Source organism: Coregonus lavaretus (genome assembly GCF_964263955.1).
Source record: "Coregonus lavaretus genome assembly, chromosome: 9".
NCBI lineage: Eukaryota > Metazoa > Chordata > Actinopteri > Salmoniformes > Salmonidae > Coregonus > Coregonus lavaretus.
The window spans coordinates 26,576,032-26,600,560 of record NC_139996.1 but is presented as its reverse complement, the minus strand read 5'-3'; the positions used below and the strand labels follow the sequence as shown (position 1 = coordinate 26,600,560).

Genomic DNA, 24,529 nt, shown 5'->3' with positions numbered 1-24,529 from the left:
TTTTGAAAACATGGCGGAGGTTTGAACTGAGAACCTGAATAAAACTTTGAGTTACAAGTTGTAATGTTTTTAAAGCATTGTGTTATAGTAGTCAGACAAATGTGACAATATCTCTTAAGATACAACTAGTCTCCTGACTTGAAGCAAAGACTCAAATGTAGCAAGATAGCAGCAACATGCTAAGCTAATCAGAGCAAGCTAGCTAGCTAAGCATTTATTAACCTCTTAGCTACTCATGGTGAGTTAATAAACAGAGCTAGCTAGATAGGTGTCAAATATACAATTGAGTCAGCTTACATGTACTTTATTGAAATGTTAAGTTCAATAAGCTATATGAACTTAAGAAAACGTGATGGACAGTTATGCTGCCCTGGGGCAGCAACGAAAAATGCTAAGCTAAACAGAGCTTGTTGGCTAGCAGATAGCTAGCTATCTCTTACTAATGTTGAATTATAAAATAGAAATAGCTAGCAAGTTAGGTCTCATATGTCAGTAGGTTAGTTAACATTTGTTTTATCAAAAGTTTAGTTGAATAAGCGATATAAACTTAAAAATTGGAACAGACTGTCTATGCTGTCCTGGGGGCAGAAATATTTGGGTCAGGATCACTTGAGGCCATTAGGGCAGACTTCAAGCACAAAAGGTCATTTAAAAAAAGTATTTACAGCCCTCAGGGAAGCCATTGGAATGCACTGTTTAAATGCTTCCCCAGGGGCAGTAATGTTAATTTGGGTTAAGGTCACTTAGGTGCCCTAAGGGCAGACTTCAAGCACAAAAGGTAATACAAAAAAAGTATTTACTGCCCTAGGGGCAACCATGGACTTATCTAAATCATATTCTACGGTTATCTTCACCCAAACTAACATTACTGCCCCTGGAGCAGCACTTAAACAGTGCATTCCAATTTCTAGTTTAAGCTTAACCTTACCAATTATTTTTGCTTCTTATCATTTTCTTATTTACTGCCATATTTGAGACCTAGCTAGCTAGCTCTATTTTATGATTAAGCATTAGTAAGAGGTAGCGTTCTGCTTAGCCAGCTAGTTCATTTTATTTTACATTTCTGCCCCCAGGGAAGCATAACAGTCCATTCCCAATTTTTTTTTTCATATAGCTTATTCAACTTAACATTTCAATAAAGAAAATGTTAGCTGACTTACTTGTACTATATATTTGACACCTACTAGCTAGCTAGCTCTCTTTATTAATCCAACATGAGTAGCAAAGAGGTTGCTAAATGCTTAGTTAGCTAGCATGCTCTGATTAGCTTAGCATGTTGCTGCTAGCTTGCTACATTTTACTCTTTGCTTCAGAGTCAGGAGACCAGTTGTACCTTAGAGATAGTCACATTTGTTTGACAACTGTAACACAATAATGATTTAAAAACATTACAACTTATAACAAAGTTTTATTTACAATATTTCAAAAGTTGTGCATCTGTTAAACTCCGCCCATTGACCTTTTGGAAACTAATCAGATTTAGCAGACACAGATCCATGCACACACCCACAGCTGTGACAGCTACTATACTTCATCTCTCCTTTCTCTCTCTTCATCTCCAGAAGAATGTCTAAAACCTTTCCGTCACTGAGGTTTTAACAATACAGTTTGGCAATGTTAACACAGATTTGCCTGTATTGAATTGAAAGAGGATAAAGCGTCGTCCAGGGTAGGGGAGGGAATGGCCGGCAGGGATGTAGCTCAGTTGGTAGAGCATGGCGTTTGCAACGCCAGGGTTGTGGGTTTGATTCCCACGGGGGGCCAGTATGAAAAATAAATAAAAATAATAATAATGTAATAATGTAAGTCGCTCTGGATAATAGTGTCTGCTAAATGACTTAAATGTAATGTAAATGTAAATTAGAGCTGTTTGTGTGTGTCACCTTCTGTATAGCTGTGTGTGCGTCCTCCATGCCGGTGTGTTCATGTAACAGCTTGTGGAACAGAACACACATCCTGAGGAGAAAGCTGTCCTCCCAGAGAATGACCTAAAAACTGGTAAAGCCTACCTACACACTGCTCCATCACACCTGGAGAGAACACACAGTAGGCTACACATGATTTTAGATTTTAGATTTTAGTCATTTAGCAGACGCTCTTAACCAGAGCGACTTACAGGAGCAATCAGGGTTAAGTGCCTTGCTCAAGGGCACATTAACGTCATTTAGCAGACGCTCTTAGCCAGAGCGACTCACAAATTGGTGCGTTCACCCTATAGCCAGTGGGATAACCACTTTACAATTTGGGGGGGGGGGGGGGGGGGGGGGTTAGAAGGAATACTTTATCCTATCCCAGGTATTCCTTAAAGAGGTGGGGTTTCAAATGTCTCCGGAAGGTGGTGAGTGACTCCGCTGTCCTGGCGTCGTGAGGGAGACACTGGCTTATTAGGTAAGACACTGGCTTATTAGTATTGTGTGTGTGTAGCACGGATACACATCACACATTGTGTATCCGTGCTACACACACACAATACTAATAAGCCAGTGTCTTACCTGTTCCATGTTTACGCCGTAGACTGATGAATTATACACACTATTGGCACGGTTACGTTAGTCGCCCAGACAACAGCCGGATCCGGTTACCAGGAAACAATAGTGAAAGTTGTCTGTCAGCCTCAATCAGACCTGTGACACCTGTGTTACTGGTCTCACCTAGGAGCAATTAGTTCCCCTGGCCTGTACAATGATTTCAAACACGCCCAAAAACCACACGTTGGATAGTTATCTTTATTTGTTGTGAAATGGCGGAGGGAATGTGTCCAATATTGTCAGGCTGTGTAGTCCGGCATAACACATAATGCATACATTAAGTGACAAAGAAACATAATATATTCAAATATATTCAAATAATTCCCTGTGGATACAACAGAGAATGAGGTTTATACAGTAAAAGCACCTGGGATGTAGTGGAGTGTAACAACATGTTAACACTGTTAACCCACCTTTTTATTTTCTCAACGGTGTTTAACCACCTTGTTGTTTTCCCACTACATCCCTGCAGAGCACCATAGTGTATCAGCAGCCCTATCCTGAGCGCTACAGAGGCACAGAGTGGTCACATCACAAACACTTACAAACACTCTTAACAGTGCAGTCATAAAATACAGTGCATTCATTACAATGTTGATGAAAATGCATTCAGCTTCACAGAATAAAACAACAACAAAGTCCACAGGTGAGTGAGGCGCCTCCTCAGACAGTTCATTCACACTGTCAGAGTTGGGAGAGGTCCATGCAGCCCTTAGGAATATGTGTGTGTTAGGACTTGCCATGTATGATCTTGGGGCATGTCTCTGGCGGTACACAGTGGTTGTTGTGTAGTACCAGTCCAGCAGGACACTGGCAGCCGGGCACACAGGGTTTAAAACAGTGGCTCTCTATCACCCCTAGTGGCACGTCACGGTTAACACAGGTCACTGAACATGGGGGACCACACTCATCAAACACGAAACCACGCTCCACTGGACAGCCCACCGCTAGATAAAGAGAGAGAAATGGGGAGGGTGGGCAGGAAGGGACGGAGGGATAGATTATGTCAACACAGAGAGATGGGGCCCTTCACTGTGGTAAAATAATGTGTTATACTGTGGTTTTGTGTGTATTTACCACACAGTGAGGAGCTCCTCCAGGACAGTCTAGCCCCAGCCTCTCTGCACTGTGCTGCATAGGCCTCCAGGGAATCACACAGACACTCGTCAGCGTTGGCTCCGCAGGCACACAGGTCATAGACACACGCTGCGTACCAGGGCTCTGGAGCCACCAGGTGGTGGCAGGCCTGGAACACCCCAGACTTCAGAACCCTGAGGAACAAAGGTCAATCAATCAATCATTCTAGCAGGCAAGCTCAAGCGCAGCTAATGTATTTGAAAAGTCTGGTGTGTGTGTTACCTGCAGCGTGCATTAGCCGACTTCCTGGCCTGGTAGCCTGCTGCCTTACAGGGGTCGATATCCTCCCCAGGCCGACAGGACGACAGGCTGCTGTTACCACTACCCACCTACAGGGGGAAATAGAGATACCAGGGTCTCTGTCTGTCTGTGTATGGCTGCGCTGACAGGAGTTGTGGTTAACACTCTTTACCTACAAAGTAGACAGACACACACTCACTCACCTTCCAGCTGTTTCCAAAGTCCGCCTCTGATTGACTGACTTTTCCTGCAGGGGTTCGTAGGTCGTCCTGGGGGTAGTTGTTGAAGTTGCCACAGAGACCACAGGTGTGACCTTTATACGAACCCGGAACACTCACTTCCAGGTGGGACCGCCCACTCCACAACACCTGAGGAGTTCAGACATGTAAGAGTTAACACAGGTAAGGGTTTAGACAACTAAGAGTAAATAGATACAGTAGTTTTAGTACCTTTAGTCCTATATTAGTGTTGAGTAGGATGGTATTTGTCTGGCGCTCCAGGTAGATGTATGGTTCCTTGAGGAAAGGCAGGGTGACAACCTTGTAGTCCACCTGGAATAAAAAACACAACTCAGCTCAGATTGGCTCTCACCTCTTATACACATGCTCTGATTGGCTCGCTGCTAGAACATCTACAACCAGAAACCCACTCACCCTAACGACCCAGTCCTGGAGTAGCTGCACCACCACATCTCCTATGAAAACAGTCACCTCTTTGGTCCAGGACACTCCCTTTCGACCACGGTCATCATTGGTCGCATGGATACTGGACGCGCACAGGTGTACACAAATTAGTTCAAATCAACGAATCAACGAATACCAAACCTTGCTTGACATAAATCTTGTTAATAGAAAAAACCTTGCTTTATACCTAAAGTCCCCTCCGTCACAGTCCTGGGACAGTATGTAAGTACAGGCCCCCTGGAAGTGGAGCATGCGGCCATCGAAGGTCCTGTAGTGGGGATCCCCAAACACTACGCAGGTGGCTGGCCGTGGTATGCAGTGGGGACAACACACACCTGGGATCACAGCAGGAGCCTCATCCTGTCACACACGAGTCAAACGGAACACAGAGTTAGACAGAACACTGAAAGACCAGACAGAAAACACTGAGACCAGATGGAACGCTGAGAGGCTAGACGGAACACTGAGAGGCCAGACGGAACACTGAAAGACCAGATGGAACACAGAGTCAGATGGAACACTGAGACACCAGACGGAACACTGAGAGACCAGAGAGAACACTGAAAGACCAGATGGAACACAGAGTCAGACGCAACACAGAGACCAGACTGAACACTGAGAGACTAGATGGAACACTGAGAGACCAGACAGAACACTGAGAGTCAAGTGTGTGTTATACTTACTGCTGCACAGCCTAGTGGAGGACAGCGTTGGCTGTAACAGTGTACATCTCCAAACACACAGGTACAGCTGGTACACTCATCCACTTCCCACTGTTCATTAGACTGGTACACAGAGCCCTGGTACACACACTGAACCCCCGAGTCTGAAACACACACACATTATGTAGTGGTATATTAACAGTTTAGCTGTGTAGTGGTGATATTGCGTAGTTATTTATATTGGTTAGCGAGTACTGTAGAAGTTGTACCTTGGCATTCGTAACAGCATTTTCCAGGAGTCTTCATTCTGACCAGGCCCTGCTCACACTCCACAGGAACACACTCCTCTATACTGCACTCAATGTAACCCAGCTAGAATACACACACATACAACAATGGAAATTTGTGCCATTTGTGCCATTCTGTGAGTGCGTTAGCGTGCGTGTGCATTTGTGTGTGTTTGTGTAACTTACATTACAGGTGCATGTGACACACTCATCCTCACTGTCTGTCCAGCTCTCACCATTAGACACACGCCTTTTCTCACCCTCAATAACACACTCTGAAAGAAAAACACACACACTTGATGACACAGGGTTTCGAGGTTAAGGTTGGGTGTTTAAGGTGTACAAAAAGGGGGTAGGGTTGAGCGTGTACCGTCACAAACGGGGCAGCAGGAGTCAAGGGGTGTGTGGTGTTCTTCAGGGGGGCAGCTGAGAGGGGGGCAGCTCTGGTGTAGACATGTCCACGTCAGGTCCTGACCAACGCAACAACACACAGGTAGACAGGTTATACAGTATATCATTTACATTTACATTTTAGCCATTTAGCAGACGCTCTTATGCAGAGCGACTTACAGTTAGTGAGTGCATACATTTACATACTGGCCCCCCGTGGGAAACGAACCCACAACCCTTGCATTGCAAGCGCCATGCTCTACCAACTGAGCTACAGGGGACTGTAGCTCAGTCCAACACACAATACACAGCTTTATATTATTATACCACTACTCCCACACACAATACATAGCTTTAAACAGACATAAACACAGGTCAGTGGTCATTGCCATGGTACCTTGCACTGGCAGGTGAAGCAGGGGTCGTCTGTAGCCAGGACCTCGTTACCGATCAGATTGGCCGTGCAGTTACTGAGGGGCTCTACACACACACGCACACACACACGTTAGTGATGCGCAGGTCATCTGTTTATTCACCCGCCCGCAATTGCTAATAACCCATCCGCAACTGCCCAACTATATGGGATAAATAAAAAAATCTGAGGACCGCACTCGACCCTAACTCACAAATATAGAAAAATGTGCTATAGGCTACAGTCAGAGACGGCGGAACAATATTTGACAAGGGGTGCAGGATTTTTTTTGTCTGATTTAGATATATTTCTGCTTATAATTTCCAACATATTGGTAGGCTATTTGTTAGTCAACTTAATTAGATACATGCAGCTTCTCTTCTGTCATTATAATAATATGCCATTTAGCAGACGCTTTTATCCAAAGCGACTTACAGTCATGTGTGCATACATTTTTACGTATGGGTGGTCCCGGGGATCGAACCCACTACCCTGGCATTACAAGCGCCATGCTCTACCAATTGAGCTACAGAGGACCACATGCATTATACAAGCATGTTGCCCTAGAAGACTAAATCTTTGCTCACCAGAATAATGTCATAAATCGATAGAATGAATGCTTCAATCTAGTTGACATCGGTAAAGTTCTCTGTCATCTCTGCTTCTTTTGTGGAGCAAAGACGTTTAAGAACATGCAATAACCAAAAAAAATTGAACAATTTTCTGTGCAAAATTTCCAAATGACATCAGTTTGACCAGTTGTCAGGAAATAGAAAGCTGTGAAAATGACCCAACATGTTTTTGATAAGATTTCAGATTGGCTAGGATGATTATTGTATGTGGTTGAAATACTATCAGCTTTTATGATGCTGATAAAGATAGCACCTCTACAGACGGTATCTAATTGTGCATTCACATTCTCTCAAGATGCTGAAATAAATAAATAATATTTCTCCACTCCTGTTCCTGAGTAAAACATTTGCCTACATTTGGTGTATCATTTTACTGCAAGAAATGCTTAATTCTGCAGGAGTTAATATTAAGGCTATGTGAGAGGTTATAGACTTACAGTCAGTGTCCATATTTCAGTTTCCATTTAACCCATCTGAACAGTAGGCTACAGTTCCCTTGATGTGCCATAGGCCTATTTGAAGTCCCCGTCTTGTGACTGTCGAATTTGTATAGCACCTCACAATCATCACACATAACATACTGTAGCGCGGCACTCCTATCATCCACTTTTACCACTTCACCAAATGTTTTCCTAACATTACTTGTCTGGCCCTCCCTTCTCTTTATTTTCAACTCATCATTTTGCAGCATTTCTCTTATTGAACTCTGACATTGTCCTTTTTGTGTCCGTGGATTGACGCTAACTTTTTCTGCCCGTTCCCAAAAGCATTTGGCGATTGGCGTGTAGGCTATTTGGCGCGCAGGCTATTTGGCGCGCAGGCTATTTGGCGCGCGTACAGTTAGGCCTAAAGCTTAGGCACTAATGACAGATCGCCTAAAAGAATGAAAGAAAAACCTCAATGTAGCCTATACAGTATATACAGTTGAAGTCGGAAGTTTACATACATTTAGGTTGGTCATTAAAACTTGTTTTTCAACCACTCCACAAATTTCTTGTTAACAAACTATAGTTTTGGCAAGTCGGTTACTTGTGCATGACACAAGTAATTTTTCCAACAATCGTTTACAGATTATTTCACTTATAATTCACTGTATCACAATTCCAGTGGGTCAGAAGTTTACATACACTAAGTTGACTGTGCCTTTAAACAGCTTGGAAAATTCCAGAAAATGATGGCATGGCTTTAGAAGCTTCTGATAGTGATAGAAGAATTTGTATGTGTAAAGTAATGACTGATGTTTCCATCCCGATACTGTATAAATGTGTAAACTGTGTTAGAGTTATAAGACAATAAAACCACTAACAGGGAAGATGGGTAGAAACTGTTGGAGGCGAACATTCCATAGTAAGGGGGAACCTATAAACTGCTGAAAGCTATACTGTGGAAAGTCACAGGCCGCCTAAAGGTGGGCGGAGCAAAGTTCCTTTGTGTGAAGGCATATAAAAAGGCTGTGTGTGTTTTTAGCGCCAGAGCTCTCATGAATAAAAAGACTGACCTAATGCAGAACGGGACTTTGTTTAATTCATTATTAAACCAGAGCCTTACACCCTCTGGGAATTATTCAAAGCTTGCAACCATTGAGATAACAAAATTCTCGTGACAATTGGTCCTTCGAGCCGGATCTCAATACCCGTTTTCTGTCGTTCCGGGGAACACCGAAAACCGTGCATGGGCGGATGATACATCTGTATAGATAAAGACCTGGCCTCTGATATTGGGGGTTCATTACAGGCCGATGGCAAACTGATAGATGACAGAAACGGTGACGAGATTAAACAAAAATTGATGTCCCAGCTGCAAAGATAAGGTCAGTAATTTCTATTCATTTATTTTGGGGGATTGATATCTTGAAACTGCAGTGGGAAAAAATTTACAGTTTAAATCTGCTGTAGTGAGGGTAGTAATCCGTCGATAATCCAAAAAGGGATCGTCATTCGGTAAACCGTTTTTTCGACGTTTATCAAAAAGGAAGGAAGGAAGGAAGTGGGTCCGCAATTGACTCAAGGTAATAGGCCAATACCAATATAAACTAGTTAATATTGAGATTGTACAAGATACAGTCTTTACAATATAAACAGGAAGGGAGATAATTATCATTGTGTGAGATAGATACATTAAACAAGTCAAAAGTCATAAACAACTGTAGATTTGCCGTAACTCTATCCATTTCATGAAACTGGAGCCTTACAAACTCCGGGTTACCGATAGTGTTAACTAATAATCATATAAGGTTGTATACGTGTGAGACCTAATGATCCATCGAAAGTCGCGATAATTAATTGTTTCAAGGAAGGGAGTAAAATAGGTTGCGTGAGAAAGAATGGTTGTCCCATCCGTTTCATGAAACTGGGGTCTTAAAACACACTGGGTTACGGGTTGAATAATTTAAAGGGTTGATTACAAACGTTGATCATAACATTTGCTCAAAAGTCGCACCTAATAATAAGTCCAAAGGAAAATAATTATTGAGTGAATTATTACTAGATTATAGGGACATAACTAGATAGTCGGCATGGGAAGCAAATCCTCAAAGGAGGTCCCGGAGTCAACCGGGGATGTAGATAAGTTAGAGTTTATGATTAAACAGATGCATGTAAACTGTGGAACTGATCTAAAGAAACAGAGTAGAGGGGCTAGAAACTGCTAGGGTGTGGCACTCTGAGGCTCGGAAGAGAGGGGAACTCAGAGAATAGGATTATTAAACAAACAATAGGGATAATGTAGCTTTGTTAGAAGTATTATGGACATACTATCGTAATAGATAAACTGAACCAAACATGACGTTACTACAGCAATTTAGGATGGTTGATGTTGTTACAAGGATCAGTGGTTGCTGTGGAGAAGGAAGTAATAGGGGGTTGAATGTTTGGTATGAAAGGGCTAGCTAGTTAGTGTTGCGAACTAGTGACATTTAGAGTCATGACTTAACTTGCTATGCGACATGGAAGTAGTTGTTTACCTTGCTTTACAAGGATCGCAGATTTTGTGGAACAATGGGTAACGGTGTTTCGATGGTGAATGTTGTGGATGTGAATAGATGTTTTGTTTGTTTTGACTATAATTTAAAAATAATTTGTCATCTGTTAAAGTACCGTTATATGGAAAGTTAGCGATAGAGAATAATAGATTTTGTAAGAGGGTGAAAGAAAGTAGTGATGGTTGGGCTATATTGAGATATGTAGGACGTATTGGGATAATGTGAAGCACATACAGTGGGGAAAAAAAGTATTTAGTCAGCCACCAATTGTGCAAGTTCTCCCACTTAAAAAGATGAGAGAGGCCTGTAATTTTCATCATAGGTACACGTCAACTATGACAGACAAATTGAGAAAAAAAAATCCAGATAATCACATTGTAGGATTTTTAACAAATTATGGTGGAAAATAAGTATTTGGTCACCTACAAACAAGCAAGATTTCTGGCTCTCACAGACCTGTAACTTCTTCTTTAAGAGGCTCCTCTGTCCTCCACTCGTTACCTGTATTAATGGCACCCGTTTGAACTTGTTATCAGTATAAAAGACACCTGTCCACAACCTCAAACAGTCACACTCCAAACTCCACTATGGCCAAGACCAAAGAGCTGTCAAAGGACACCAGAAACAAAATTGTAGACCTGCACCAGGCTGGGAAGACTGAATCTGCAATAGGTAAGCAGCTTGGTTTGAAGAAATCAACTGTGGGAGCAATTATTAGGAAATGGAAGACATACAAGACCACTGATAATCTCCCTCGATCTGGGGCTCCACGCAAGATCTCACCCTGTGGGGTCAAAATGATCACAAGAACGGTGAGCAAAAATCCCAGAACCACACGGGGGGACCTAGTGAATGACCTGCAGAGAGCTGGGACCAAAGTAACAAAGCCTACCATCAGTAACACACTACGCCGCCAGGGACTCAAATCCTGCAGTGCCAGACGTGTCCCCCTGCTTAAGCCAGTACATGACCAGGCCCGTCTGAAGTTTGCTAGAGTGCATTTGGATGATCCAGAAGAGGATTGGGAGAATGTCATATGGTCAGATGAAACCAAAATATAACTTTTTGGTAAAAACTCAACTCGTTGTGTTTGGAGGACAAAGAATGCTGAGTTGCATCCAAAGAACACCATACCTACTGTGAAGCATGGGGGTGGAAACATCATGCTTTGGTGCTGTTTTTCTGCAAAGGGACCAGGACGTCTGATCCGTGTAAAGGAAAGAATGAATGGGGCCATGTATCGTGAGATTTTGAGTGAAAACCTCCTTCCATCAGCAAGGGCATTGAAAATGAAACGTGGCTGGGTCTTTCAGCATGACAATGATCCCAAACACACCGCCCGGGCAACGAAGGAGTGGCTTCGTAAGAAGCATTTCAAGGTCCTGGAGTGGCCTAGCCAGTCTCCAGATCTCAACCCCATAGAAAATCTTTGGAGGGAGTTGAAAGTCCGTGTTGCCCAGCGACAGCCCCAAAACATCACTGCTCTAGAGGAGATCTGCATGGAGGAATGGGCCAAAATACCAGCAACAGTGTGTGAAAACCTTGTGAAGACTTACAGAAAACGTTTGACCTGTGTCATTGCCAACAAAGGGTATATAAAAGTATTGAGAAACTTTTGTTATTGACCAAATACTTATTTTCCACCATAATTTGCAAATAAATTCATAAAAAATCCTACAATGTGGTTTTCTTGATTTTTTTCTCTCATTTTGTCTGTCATAGTTGACATGTACCTATGATGAAAATTACAGGCCTCTCTCATCTTTTTAAGTGGGAGAACTTGCACAATCGGTGGCTGACTAAATACTTTTTTCCCCCACTTTATCTAGAGGGTTGAATATGGAACGTTCTTTGATAATTTTTATTATTAATATTATTACATTCTATAGTTTGTTTAAACAGCAATGAGTTATGCATACAGTTCATTACTTCTAATAACGATAATCTGTTTGTGGTAAATTGAACAATGGGAGATAGTTGTTACTATTAGGCTAAGTTCTGGATTTATTAAACAATAGGTTTATATTATAAAACATCAATGCATAGGTTGTGATGATTAAATTACTAGAAAGGGGTTAAAGGTTTATAGTAGAAGGTGTAGTGAACTTAATGAAACGTGGTATTATCTAGTGTCTTCTGAGTGGGAGTTTTCTTTTTTCCAGGATTGATGGACGTCTCCTATATTATTATGTTAAGTGGAGAGTAGGAGACAAAGTCTCAAACAAATGTTTTTAATAGATGCATGGGATAAAATAGCAAGGCTTACTCATGCGGAGTAAGGGATTATATTGGCTAATGAATGACATATGACATTTAAAGAGGTGACATGAACAATAGAAGGGAAACAGATATTTCCTATGTTGTTGATCAAGTAAACAATCATTTGTTTTCGTTACTTTGACCAGTGGAGTGTAGGTAGTTTTAAATATTATGCTGATGGGATAGCACCAACTTTATGTAGATTCTAGATTTGTTAAACAACAAGTTGGTATTTGAAACTAAATTAATGCAATGGGCTGCAGTAATAACATTATCAGAAAAGGGCACAATCTAATGTGAAACAGCTATTACCTATGTCATTGATTCAGTAATGAGACCAGGATGATAGTAATAATAGAAATCTAGGTAGAATAATTTAGGATAGGGACTAGCTGTCCAGATATAGACAAAAAAGGATGAGTTAAGGAATAAATGCCGAGACGAAATACAGAACGATACGTGTGAGGTTATTGAATTGGCAATAATTGAATTAGCGCTGCAACAAGAACAGAAACCATACCTCACCTTAACAGTATTGGGAAAGTGATCTTATCTATGGGAAGGTAATGGCAGCCCATGATGAAAATCATTTGGAACTCCGAGGCGTAGGAACAATTTATAGAGATAAAAAAGTTGCTCACTTCCCAAACAGTCTTAGCTTTTCCTAGATATGACAGGCCCTTTACCCAAACGGTAGACTGTAGGGAGGGATATATGACAGTGGTCTTGACTCAGAAACATGGTGATGAGGAATATTTTTTAGTGGACTATGAGATAAAACTGGGTTAATCACGAACATAGAGTTAGAATTCTTTGTTGCTAGGCAAATAACTTAATTGGGTCATTTCACTGTGTGTGTGTATGGGTGAAGTGGGAATCTGACCTAGGGTCGAATTACTCGCTCTTACTTAAATCCATGGCTGTCCTACGTTATCAGTGACTGAAAGCAGACTGTGGCCTTTTGCTTCTCTCCTCAAACAGAGTGGAATAAGTGGCCAGGGTTGAGCAGAGTTCAGGCTAAACCTTTGTCTCTCCTTGGCTATCTTCTTGATTGATTACAGCATGATGGGGTGGGGTTTGTGTATGTTTGAAAGATTTAAGTATGGACCTGTCATGTCCAACAATCAGTCTTCAGGTCAAGCCTGGGAGAGCCGGGGTTGAACAGAGTTTAAACTAAACATGAGTGTTTTTACAAGATAAGGGATTGTTTGTATTAATATTGATTCTGAACTGAATGGAAGTCGAATTTAGCCGCCATAATAGACAAAGGAAGTGGGCGGAGCGATAAAGAAGCAAGGAGCGATAAAGAAGCAAGGGGCAGTCTCAAAAGAAGGGATATGGCATAAGGATAATTTACCAATCTTACCTAAGTGATTGTTTAGAGATGTGGCAATATTGACACATGGGCAGAGCCATGTGTCAACAGGGGGGATGATGGTAGATGGTAGGATTAAAGATAACTAGAGGACTAAATCTATTTGGATACAGTCTAGAAAGAAAATGCTAATATGAACGGTATGATTAGAGAGGGGTTAAGGAAAACACAGGAGCACAAGAAGAAATTGGGTACAATGTCTACCGATAGTATTAATGACGATCAGGATAACTCCAGATAAAGAAGGGTTATTGCCATTTGAGAAAGTATTTGGTAGACCATACAGAATGCCCGAGTTAGGAGGACCAGAGCAGGCGGCGATAGAAACTGAGAACACCCTAGCCGAACACATGAGAAGGTTGTTTATTAACCACACCCGTATGTCAAAGGTTTTGTGCCCCACAGGTGAACGAAAGGAGAAGGTGACCCACTCTATCCAACCAGGTGACTGGGTATGGATCCAATCCCTAAAGAAGAAAGACTGGAAGCTGCCCCGTTGGGAAGGCCCCTATCAGGTTCTGTTAGTCACCGCCTTTGCCATTAGAATAGCAGAGAGAGCACATACAAGCACCATTGAACACACGCAGAGTTAGAGAGAAGAACTGGACCAATAGAGTCCGGGGATCACCTCTGATAACGAAGATCTCCTACCCCGACCTATCATCACTGTAATGTGTTCTTAGGGGTGTGAGTATGGGGTGGTATCAAGCAGAAAGACAGGGCAGGAGAGGGGTGGCGGTTCTTGGGAATATGAGGGACCCTGAGCTGCATCATAGTCCTAACAATCTTCCTGATACATCAAGATCCACCACCTCCCGGTACCAATTATACTATGCCCCACCATTGATAAGAAGTAAAAGAGAAACGACCCGACATACCGACCGTCAAGGACGAGTGACCTACAAAATAGGTGTCAGAGAAGGGCAGACTGTAGGATTCAAAATAAGGGTTAGGGACGTAGCCAACGGGTGGGGTACATGTCAACAAGCAACAGAATGGAATAATACCCCCATCATATTTGTGTTCGGGCCCCACGGCGGATTGTTCCTGGACTCAAGTGTTTAAATACACTTGGGGACGGGGATATGAGACCGGGCGGGACTGGACATCCAGATGGGGGGTAAAGAGAAACAAAGATATCACGAATTGTCAATTGGAAATAGTAGTAATGTGACTGACTTCAGTTCGGAAGCACAGGAGAGAATTCTGAACCTTACAGCCCCTGTAACCAATGTGTGGTGGGCGTGTACCAGTAAAGGCTGTATAAGGCAGATAATGCCAAAAGGGTGGGTAGGTACCTGCGCCCCGGTTCTACTGGTTCAGCCAGTTAGAATTAGTCACCAGAAACCAAGGAAAGGGTTAAACAGACGTAGGATGAGTTTTGACCAGAAGGAGAATAGCCCTATTTCGATGGATACAATTGGGATACCAAGGGGGTTACCAGAAGAATACAAAGCTATGAATCAAGTAGGGGAAGGATTTACTACAACGTTCTTTTGGTGGGTAACAATCAATAAAAATGTGGATTGGATACATTATATATATTACAGCCAACAACGGTTTGTGAACCAGACTAGAGATGCAGTGAGGGGAATCTCAGATCAATTATCCGCCACCTCGCTCATGACTTGGCAAAATAGGTTGGCTCTAGATATGTTGCTGGCAGAAAAGGGCGGTGTCTGTAGAATGGTGGGGGGCCATTGTTGCACATTTATCCCCAACAACAGCACCAGACGTTGCTGTGGCAAGAGCTCTGATGGGGTTAACAGCTTTAAGCGAGGAGTGGGCTGAGAATTCTGGAATCAAAACCTCTGTGACCGGATGGTTTGATGAAATGTTTGGGAAATGGAAAACCATAGTAGCCACAATTTTGGGGGCAGTTATTGCCTGTATGGGTATGCTTGTATTGTGTGGTTGTTGTCTTATTCCCTGTGTCCGAGGGTTGGTCAGTAAGGCGTTGGAGGATGCAGTGTCTCAACAGATGATGAGATATGGACCGACTCCAGACTCTGACCAGTGGAATGTGAAAAACGATCCTCCAGGCTTGGTGTATAACGAGGACTTTGACCCTGATAACCTGCAATTAGATACAACTTTTATTGGGTCTGACGTGTGAAGGTCATAAGGAAAATCTCAAAAAGAAGACCTATGATTGGAAAGTAGTTAATAGAACTAATCTCTGAGGTTAATCATGCTTGTAAATACATTTATCCTGAGTGTGAAAAATGTAGTCAAAGGGTGGATTGATAGAAGATTTGTATGTGTAAAGTTATGACTAAAGTGTTTCCATCCCGATACTGTATAAATGTGTAAACTGTGTTAGAGTTATAAGACAATAAAACCACTAATAGGGAAGATGGGTAGAAACTGTTGGAGGCGAACATTCCATAGTAAGGGGGGACCTAGAAACAGCTGAAAGCTATACTGCGGAAAGTCACAGGCTGCCTAAAGGTGGGCGGAGCAAAGTTCCTTTGTGTGAAGGCATATAAAATGCTGTGTGTGTTTTTAGCGCCAGAGCTCTCATGAATAAAAAGACTGACCTAATGCAGAACGGGACTTTGTTTAATTCATTATTAAACCAGAGCCTTACACCCTCTGGGAATTATTCAAAGCTTGCAACCATTGAGATAACACAATTCTCGTGACAGATAGGCTAATTGACAACATTTGAGTCAATTGGAGGTGTACCTGTGGATGTACTTCAAGGCCTACCTTCACACTCAATGCCTCTGCTTGACATCATGGGAAAATGAAAATAAATCAGCCAAGACCTCAGAAAAAAAATTGTAGACCTCCACAAGTCTGGTTCATCCTTGGGAGCAATTTCCAAACACCTGAAGGTACCACGTTCATCTGTACAAACAATAGTACGCAAGTATAAACACCATGGGACCACGCAGCCGTCATAACGCTCAGGAAGGAGACACGTTCTGTCTCCTAGAGATGAACGTACTTTGGTGCGAAAAGTGCAAATCAATTCCAGAACAACAGCAAAGGACCTTGTGAAGATGCTGGAGGAAACGGGTACAAAATTATCTATATCCACAGTAAAACAAGTCTTATATCGACATAACCTGAAAGGCCGCTCAGCAAGGAAGAAGCCACTGCTCCAAAACTGCCATAAAACAGCCAGACTACGGTTTGCAACTGCACATGGGGACAAAGATCGTACTTTTTGGAGAAATGTCCTCTGGTCTGATGAAACAAAAATTGAACTGTTTGGCCATAATGACCATCGTTATGTTTGGAGGAAAAAGGGGGTTGCTTGCAAGCCGAAGAACACCATCCCAACCGTGAAGCACGGGGGTGGCAGCATCATGCTGTGGGGGTGCTTTGCTGCAGGAGGGACTGGTGCACTTCACAAAATAGATGGCATCATGAGGAAGGAAAATTATGTGGATATATTGAAGCAACATCTCAAGACATCAGTCAGGAAGTTAAAGCTTGGTCGCAAATGGGTCTTTCAAATGGACAATGACCCCAAGCATACTTCCCGAAGTTGTGGCAAAATGGTTTAAGGACAACAAAGTCAAGGTATTGGAGTGGCCATCACAAAGCCCTGACCTCAATCCTATAGAAAATGTGTGGGCAGAACTGAAAAAGCGTGTGCGAGCAAGGAGGCCTACAAACCTGACTCAGTTACACCAGCTCTCTCAGGAGGAAAGGGACAAAATTCACCCAACTTATTGTGGGAAGCTTGTGGAAGGCTACCCGAAATGTTTGACCCAAGTTAAACAATTTAAAGGCAATGCTACCAAATACTAATTGAGTGTATGTACATTTCTGACCCACTGGGAATATTATGAAAGAAATAAAAGCTGAAATAAATCATTCTCTACTATTATTCTGACATTTCACATTCTTAAAATAAAGTGGTGATCCTAACTGACCTAAGACAGGGAAGTTTTACTAGGATTAAATGTTAGGAATTGTGAAAAACTGAGTTTTTAAATGTATTTGGCTAAGGTGTATGTAAACTTCCGACTTCAACTGTACATTTGATACATCTGATTTTTTTAAGGTATTGTTTTTCTTTATTCAACCAGCCCGCCACCCACCCTTCATCCACACAATATTTCATGACCCTAAACCCGTTATGAGTCAACCCGCGCATCACTAACACAGGTTACTGGAAGTCTTAGAGTGAGGGAGAGAGAGTGAAAGAGTGTGTGTGTGTGAGTTTGTGTGCGTGTGTAAGCTGGTGTGTGTGTATGTGTACTGACGTGCGCAGACAGGGCAGCAGGGTTCTGGTCCAGAGAACAGAATGTTGCTTTTAGGACAGTCCACCAGGCTGGGACACTGCTTACGGTAACACCTCAGGTGCTGCTCTCCATCCGGCATCACCTGGACACAGGAAACAATGACAACACCATCACCTGCTACAATACTGTATCTAGACTCAAGGCTGTGTGTGTGTGTGTGTGTGTGTGTGTGTGTGTGTGTGTGTAGTACCTCGCAGGTGCAGATGTGACAGGGGTCATCTGCAGGGTGGAAGCTGTCTCCTGGACCGTACACTCTGCCCTCAAACACACAGTCTGACCAAACACAGAGACACTGATCACAGTCTGACCAAACACAAACAGAGACACTGATCACAGTCTGACCAAACACAAACAGTGACACTGATCACAGTCTGACCAAACACAAACAGAGACACTGATCACAGTCTGACCAAACACAAACAGAGACACTGATCACAGTCTGACCAAACACAAAGAGAGACACTGATCACAGTCTGACCAAACACACACAGAGACACTGAACTAAACAGAGGAACACAGAAGGTAAACAGGGTGTGTGTATTATAGTTACCTGCACACACAGGGCAGCACTCCCCAGGTACAGTGATGGTGTTGATGCAGGGGGACAGACAGCGGACCTCCGAGCAGGTGGTCACTCCGTCCACACACATACAGCTCATACAGGGAGTAGAGTCTGCAAACCAGCTACTGCCCTCAGCATGCTCCTCTCTGTCATACACACACCCTGAGATACACACACACACAACATTTTACGTCCACAGAGTGCGCTAAATTGTGTAAATCTATAACTTGTTAAATATATGGGAAGGCAACTACAAAGCCCAAGCTGGTGTGTTACCTCTGCAGCGAGGACAGCACGTTCCTGGTTCTGTCAGCTGATGCATACAGGTCAGCTTAGGACACTCTGGACCCACACACTGCACCTTCCCTGTCTGGAACAAACACACACACATTATACGCACACATACGCCGCAGACACCTGCACAAACACACACGCAGGAAAGAGAGAGGAGGTATAGTCTGACCTGACAGGCACATGTAGTGCAGAAGTTGGAGCTGGGAGTCCACTGCTGTCCCTCACTGTACTCCTCACCCTGGTATACACACACTGAGAGAAACAAACACACAGGGATTTTAATAGCAACATTCTCTAATGCACCCTAACCTGCAAAATAGTTGGATGGAAAACATGAGATATTCCATGTTTTCATTCAGTTTGTGGGTTTACCTGCACACTGGGGGCAGCAGTCTCCTGGCAGTGTGATTGGTTGGGGGCAGGAGGTGGGGGGGCAGAGGAGGGGCACGCAAGTGACACTCCCCCTCACACAGGTACAGCGCTGACAGGGATTGGCTAGCCCTGGGGTGAGGGGTGTGGCTGCTGGGGTGAAGGTTTGTCTGTTAGGGGAGAGAGGAGAGTGTTTACAGACATCCAGCTTGTCACAGGAGCGAGACGTAACAGTGAAGGTGTGTGAGTGGGTAACAGTGTGTGTGTGTGTGTGTGTGGGCGTCAGAGGGTGTGTGTGTGGAATTAGACCTACCTGTTAGAGTAGACCACACCCCCGTAGAGGCAGGCCTCACACAGTGGACAGCAGCCATTGGATGATTCAGAGGGGAGGGGGTGGGAACATTGAACAGGACACAGCTTTTTATGACACGTCACCACTTCATTCTAGAGAGAGAGAGGGGAGAGAGCGAGAAAGATGGAGGGAGAGAAAGATGGGACAGAGGTATGGAATAGCACAATATGGAACAACTGGGAAACAGTGATATAAGAGGATAGACAGACACTTCAAAGAGATAGAGGGAGGGACAGGGGGAAGAGTTAAAGCTGTATTCTCACCAGACAGCTGCAGGTGGAGCAGGAGTCAGTGGGGGGGGTGAAGGAAGTCCCAGACTGAAACTCCTCCCCCTGGTAAAGACACACCCCTCTGCAGATGGGGCAGCACTCCCCTTGAGGGACCACAGGGCGCGCACACAACACGGGCGGGCACGACCCTGACACACACACCACACCACCGTTCTACACACAGTCACATACACATAGAAACATGTACCAAAACTAGAGCAAATACAGTAATAACATTGTGTCTCTCCAGAGACCTGAAGATTTGTGTTAGCCCCCATTACTGTCTAAGCCTTAAGTTTTATCTCAGTGGAGTATCGAAGGTTGGTCACATACAGACACAGTGTATGTGTGTATGAAGTTTGTGGTGTATGTGTGTACCAGGCATGTGCAGCGTTGACAGTGGTCTGAGGGGTGCGGGAAGCGCTCTCCATTGGAACAGTCTCGTCCGTTGAAGCGACAGCCATCACACACACCGCACACACAACCGTCCAGCGCAGGGTGTGGACAGGACACAGCAGGACAACTCCGCTTCACACACACTACCTCTCCTCTCTACACACACATACACACAAATGTAAATGCACACAAACACAAGAAAACGCATCAACAGCCGTCACACACATATCAATGCAAACATGAACACACAAATACTTAATTGGATCAGATGTCTAACTGACATGGAGCAATTATTATTTTATTTTTCACACTAACTTCTTGACTGAGGCTGCGCGTGTGTTACTTTACATACAGTGAGGGAAAAAAGTATTTGATCCCCTGCTGATTTTGTACGTTTGCCCACTGACAAAGAAATGATCAGTCTATAATTTTAATAGTAGGTATATTTGAACAGTGAAAGACAGAATAACAACAAAAAAATCCAGAAAAACGCATTTGTCAAAAATGTTATAAATTGATTTGCATTTTAATGTGGGATATAAGTATTTGACCCTCTCTCAATCAGAAAGATTTCTGGCTCCCAGGTGTCTTTTATACAGGTAACGAGCTGAGATAGGGAGCACACTCTTAAAGGGAGTGCTCCTAATCTCAGCTTGTTACCTGTATAAAATACACCTGTCCACAGAAGCAATCAATCAATCAGATTCCAAACTCTCCACCATGGCCAAGACCAAAGAGCTCTCCAAGGATGTCAGGGACAAGATTGTAGACCTACACAAGGCTGGAATGGGCTACAAGACCATCACCAAGCAGCTTGGTGAGAAGGTGACAACAGTTGGTGCGATTATTCGCAAATGGAAGAAACACAAAAGACCTGTCAACCTCCCTCGGCCTGGGGCTCCATGCAAGATTTCACCTCGTGGAGTTGCAATGATCATGAGAACGGTGAGGAATCAGCCCAGAACTACAAGGGAGGATCTTGTCAATGATCTCAAGGCAGCTGGGACCATAGTCACCAAGAAAACAATTGGTAACACACTACGCCGTGAAGGACTGAAATCCTGCAGCACCCGCAAGGTGCCCCTGCTCAAGAAAGCACATATACAGCCCCGTCTGAAGTTTGCCAATGAACATCTGAATGATTCAGAGGAGAACTGGGTGAAAGTGTTGTGGTCAGATGAGACCAAAATCGAGCTCTTTGGCATCAACTCAACTCACCTTGTTTGGAGGAGGAGGAATGCTGCCTATGACCCCAAGAACACCATCCCCACCGTCAAACATGGAGGTGGAAACATTATGCTTTGGGGGTGTTTTTCTGCTAAGGGGACAGGACAACTTCACCGCATCAAAGGGACGTTGGACGGGGCCATGTACCGTCAAATCTTGGGTGAGAACCTCCTTCCCTCAGCCAGGGCATTGAAAATGGGTCGTGGATGGGTATTCCAGCATGACAATGACCCAAGACCAAGGCAACAAAGGAGTGGCTCAAGAAGAAGCACATTAAAGTCCTGGAGTTGCCTAGCCAGTCTCCAGACCTTAATCCCATAGAAAATCTGTGGAAGGAGCTGAAGGTTCGAGTTGCCAAACGTCAGCCTCGAAACCTTAATGACTTGGAGAAGATCTGCAAAGAGGAGTGGAACAAAATCCCTCCTGAGATGTGTGCAAACCTGGTGGCCAACTACAGAAACGTCTGACCTCTGTGATTGCCAACATGGGTTCTGCCACCAAGTACTGAGTCATGTTTTGCAGAGGGGTCAAATAATTATTTCCCTCATTATAATGCGAATCCATTTATAACATTTTTGACATGCGTTTTTCTGGAATTTTTTGTTGTTATTCTGTCTCTTACTGTTCAAATAAACCTACCATTAAAATTATAGACTGATCATGTCTTTGTCAGTGGGCAAACGTACTTTTTTCCCTCACTGTAAACATCACCCTCCCTTCACATTACTCACCCTCTTCTGAACCCTTCCTATCAACCAATTTGATCGACATGATGATGTAACCCAGGATTTCCCAAACTCGTCATGGGAACCCCCCTGGGTGCACGTTTAGTTTTTTGCCCTAGCACTACAGAGCGGATTCAAATAATTAAAGCTTGATTATGAATTGGTTAATTGAATCAGCTATGTAGTGCTAGGACAAAAAACAAAACATGCACCCAGGTGGGGCTCCAGGACCGAGTTTGGGAAACCCTGATGTAGCCTACGTCTCTGCCTCATATTTCTGATCAGCCGACATAAATCTGAGGCGATTTGAACGAACATTCCAAAAATATATATATATATTTTGTAGGCAAATTTAGGATGTAGGTTTCAACTTTCTCTTTCTGTTGTAACTAAGGATATTGCAGTAGCACAATCAGGACCAACACTGTAAACCCCAAGGCATTTTTTACTCAAACACTTGTAGTAAGTTGTACTCAAAGTCAATGAAAAGTAATTATTACTTGAAATGTTTATGTGGTACTGACTCAAAACTAAATGAGAAGTCACACCAACTACATTTTGTAAAGATATGATAACAAATTAACTTTTCTCACAACATGCTATACTGCAGGTTGATATTTTTGGAATTGTTTTTAATATCTGTGTTTTGCATGTACAGTGGGGAAAAAAAGTATTTAGTCAGCCACCAATTGTGCAAGTTCTCCCACTTAAAAAGATGAGAGAGGCCTGTAATTTTCATCATAGGTACACGTCAACTATGACAGACAAATTGAGAAAAAAAAATCCAGAAAATCACATTGTAGGATTTTTTATGAATTTATTTGCAAATTATGGTGGAAAATAAGTATTTGGTCAATAACAAAAGTTTCTCAATACTTTGTTATATACCCTTTGTTGGCAATGACACAGGTCAAACGTTTTCTGTAAGTCTTCACAAGGTTTTCACACACTGTTGCTGGTATTTTGGCCCATTCCTCCATGCAGATCTCCTCTAGAGCAGTGATGTTTTGGGGCTGTCGCTGGGCAACACGGACTTTCAACTCCCTCCAAAGATTTTCTATGGGGTTGAGATCTGGAGACTGGCTAGGCCACTCCAGGACCTTGAAATGCTTCTTACGAAGCCACTCCTTCGTTGCCCGGGCGGTGTGTTTGGGATCATTGTCATGCTGAAAGACCCAGCCACGTTTCATCTTCAATGCCCTTGCTGATGGAAGGAGGTTTTCACTCAAAATCTCCCGATACATGGCCCCATTCATTCTTTCCTTTACACGGATCAGTCGTCCTGGTCCCTTTGCAGAAAAACAGCCCCAAAGCATGATGTTTCCACCCCCATGCTTCACAGTAGGTATGGTGTTCTTTGGATGCAACTCAGCATTCTTTGTCCTCCAAACACGACGAGTTGAGTTTTTACCAAAAAGTTATATTTTGGTTTCATCTGACCATATGACATTCTCCCAATCCTCTTCTGGATCATCCAAATGCACTCTAGCAAACTTCAGACGGGCCAGGACATGTACTGGCTTAAGCAGGGGGACACGTCTGGCACTGCAGGATTTGAGTCCCTGGCGGCGTAGTGTGTTACTGATGGTAGGCTTTGTTACTTTGTTCCCAGCTCTCTGCAGGTCATTCACTAGGTCCCCCCGTGTGGTTCTGGGATTTTTGCTCACCGTTCTTGTGATCATTTTGACCCCACGGGGTGAGATCTTGCGTGGAGCCCCAGATCGAGGGAGATTATCAGTGGTCTTGTATGTCTTCCATTTCCTAATAATTACTCCCACAGTTGATTTCTTTAAACCAAGCTGCTTACCTATTGCAGATTTAGTCTTCCCAGCCTGGTGCAGGTCTACAATTTTGTTTCTGGTGTCCTTTGACAGCTCTTTGGTCTTGGCCATAGTGGAGTTTGGAGTGTGACTGTTTGAGGTTGTGGACAGGTGTCTTTTATACTGATAACAAGTTCAAACAGGTGCCATTAATACAGGTAACGAGTGGAGGACAGAGGAGCCTCTTAAAGAAGAAGTTACAGGTCTGTGAGAGCCAGAAATCTTTCTTGTTTGTAGGTGACCAAATACTTATTTTCCACCATAATTTGCAAATAAATTCATTAAAAATCCTACAATGTGATTTTCAGGATTTTTTTTCCTCAATTTGTCTGTCATAGTTGACGTGTACCTATGATGAAAATTACAGGCATCTCTCATCTTTTTAAGTGGGAGAACTTGCACAATTGGTGGCTGACTAAATACTTTTTTTCCCCACTGTACATTGAGTGATTGATTGATTAAATGTTATGCTACACAAAGATACAAAAAAAATCTAAACTAATCCAATAATTGCATTTTTGCACCCGTTACTGAAAGCCAGCATAATGTGTTTTACAGTTAGGGTTGCAAAATTATGGTACATTTCCCAGGTTTTCCAGAACTCCTGGTTGGAAGATTACTGGAATAGTTTTGGGGAAAGTTTGTGGAATGTTGCAACCCTACTTGCA

At 43.2% G+C, this 24,529-nt stretch overlaps 1 protein-coding gene across 1 annotated transcript in view; it reads right to left on the bottom strand.

The window, feature by feature from the left end:
• kcp (kielin cysteine rich BMP regulator) overlaps positions 1-24,529 on the bottom strand; it is a gene marked incomplete at both ends in the record, with an annotated part of 58,364 nt that overhangs the window by 4,808 nt on the left and 29,027 nt on the right. The window contains 22 exons of the mRNA XM_084169260.1: positions 2,942-3,035; positions 3,269-3,475; positions 3,606-3,799; positions 3,888-3,986; positions 4,101-4,273; positions 4,355-4,456; positions 4,559-4,670; positions 4,776-4,948; positions 5,272-5,414; positions 5,520-5,622; positions 5,724-5,812; positions 5,908-6,007; positions 6,325-6,407; positions 17,809-17,929; positions 18,038-18,120; positions 18,398-18,571; positions 18,686-18,779; positions 18,873-18,955; positions 19,076-19,242; positions 19,386-19,516; positions 19,688-19,867; positions 20,072-20,245. Coding sequence (XP_084025386.1) covers positions 2,942-3,035; positions 3,269-3,475; positions 3,606-3,799; positions 3,888-3,986; positions 4,101-4,273; positions 4,355-4,456; positions 4,559-4,670; positions 4,776-4,948; positions 5,272-5,414; positions 5,520-5,622; positions 5,724-5,812; positions 5,908-6,007; positions 6,325-6,407; positions 17,809-17,929; positions 18,038-18,120; positions 18,398-18,571; positions 18,686-18,779; positions 18,873-18,955; positions 19,076-19,242; positions 19,386-19,516; positions 19,688-19,867; positions 20,072-20,245 — 2,879 coding nt within the window. The remainder of the gene's footprint in view (positions 1-2,941; positions 3,036-3,268; positions 3,476-3,605; positions 3,800-3,887; positions 3,987-4,100; positions 4,274-4,354; positions 4,457-4,558; positions 4,671-4,775; positions 4,949-5,271; positions 5,415-5,519; positions 5,623-5,723; positions 5,813-5,907; positions 6,008-6,324; positions 6,408-17,808; positions 17,930-18,037; positions 18,121-18,397; positions 18,572-18,685; positions 18,780-18,872; positions 18,956-19,075; positions 19,243-19,385; positions 19,517-19,687; positions 19,868-20,071; positions 20,246-24,529) is intronic.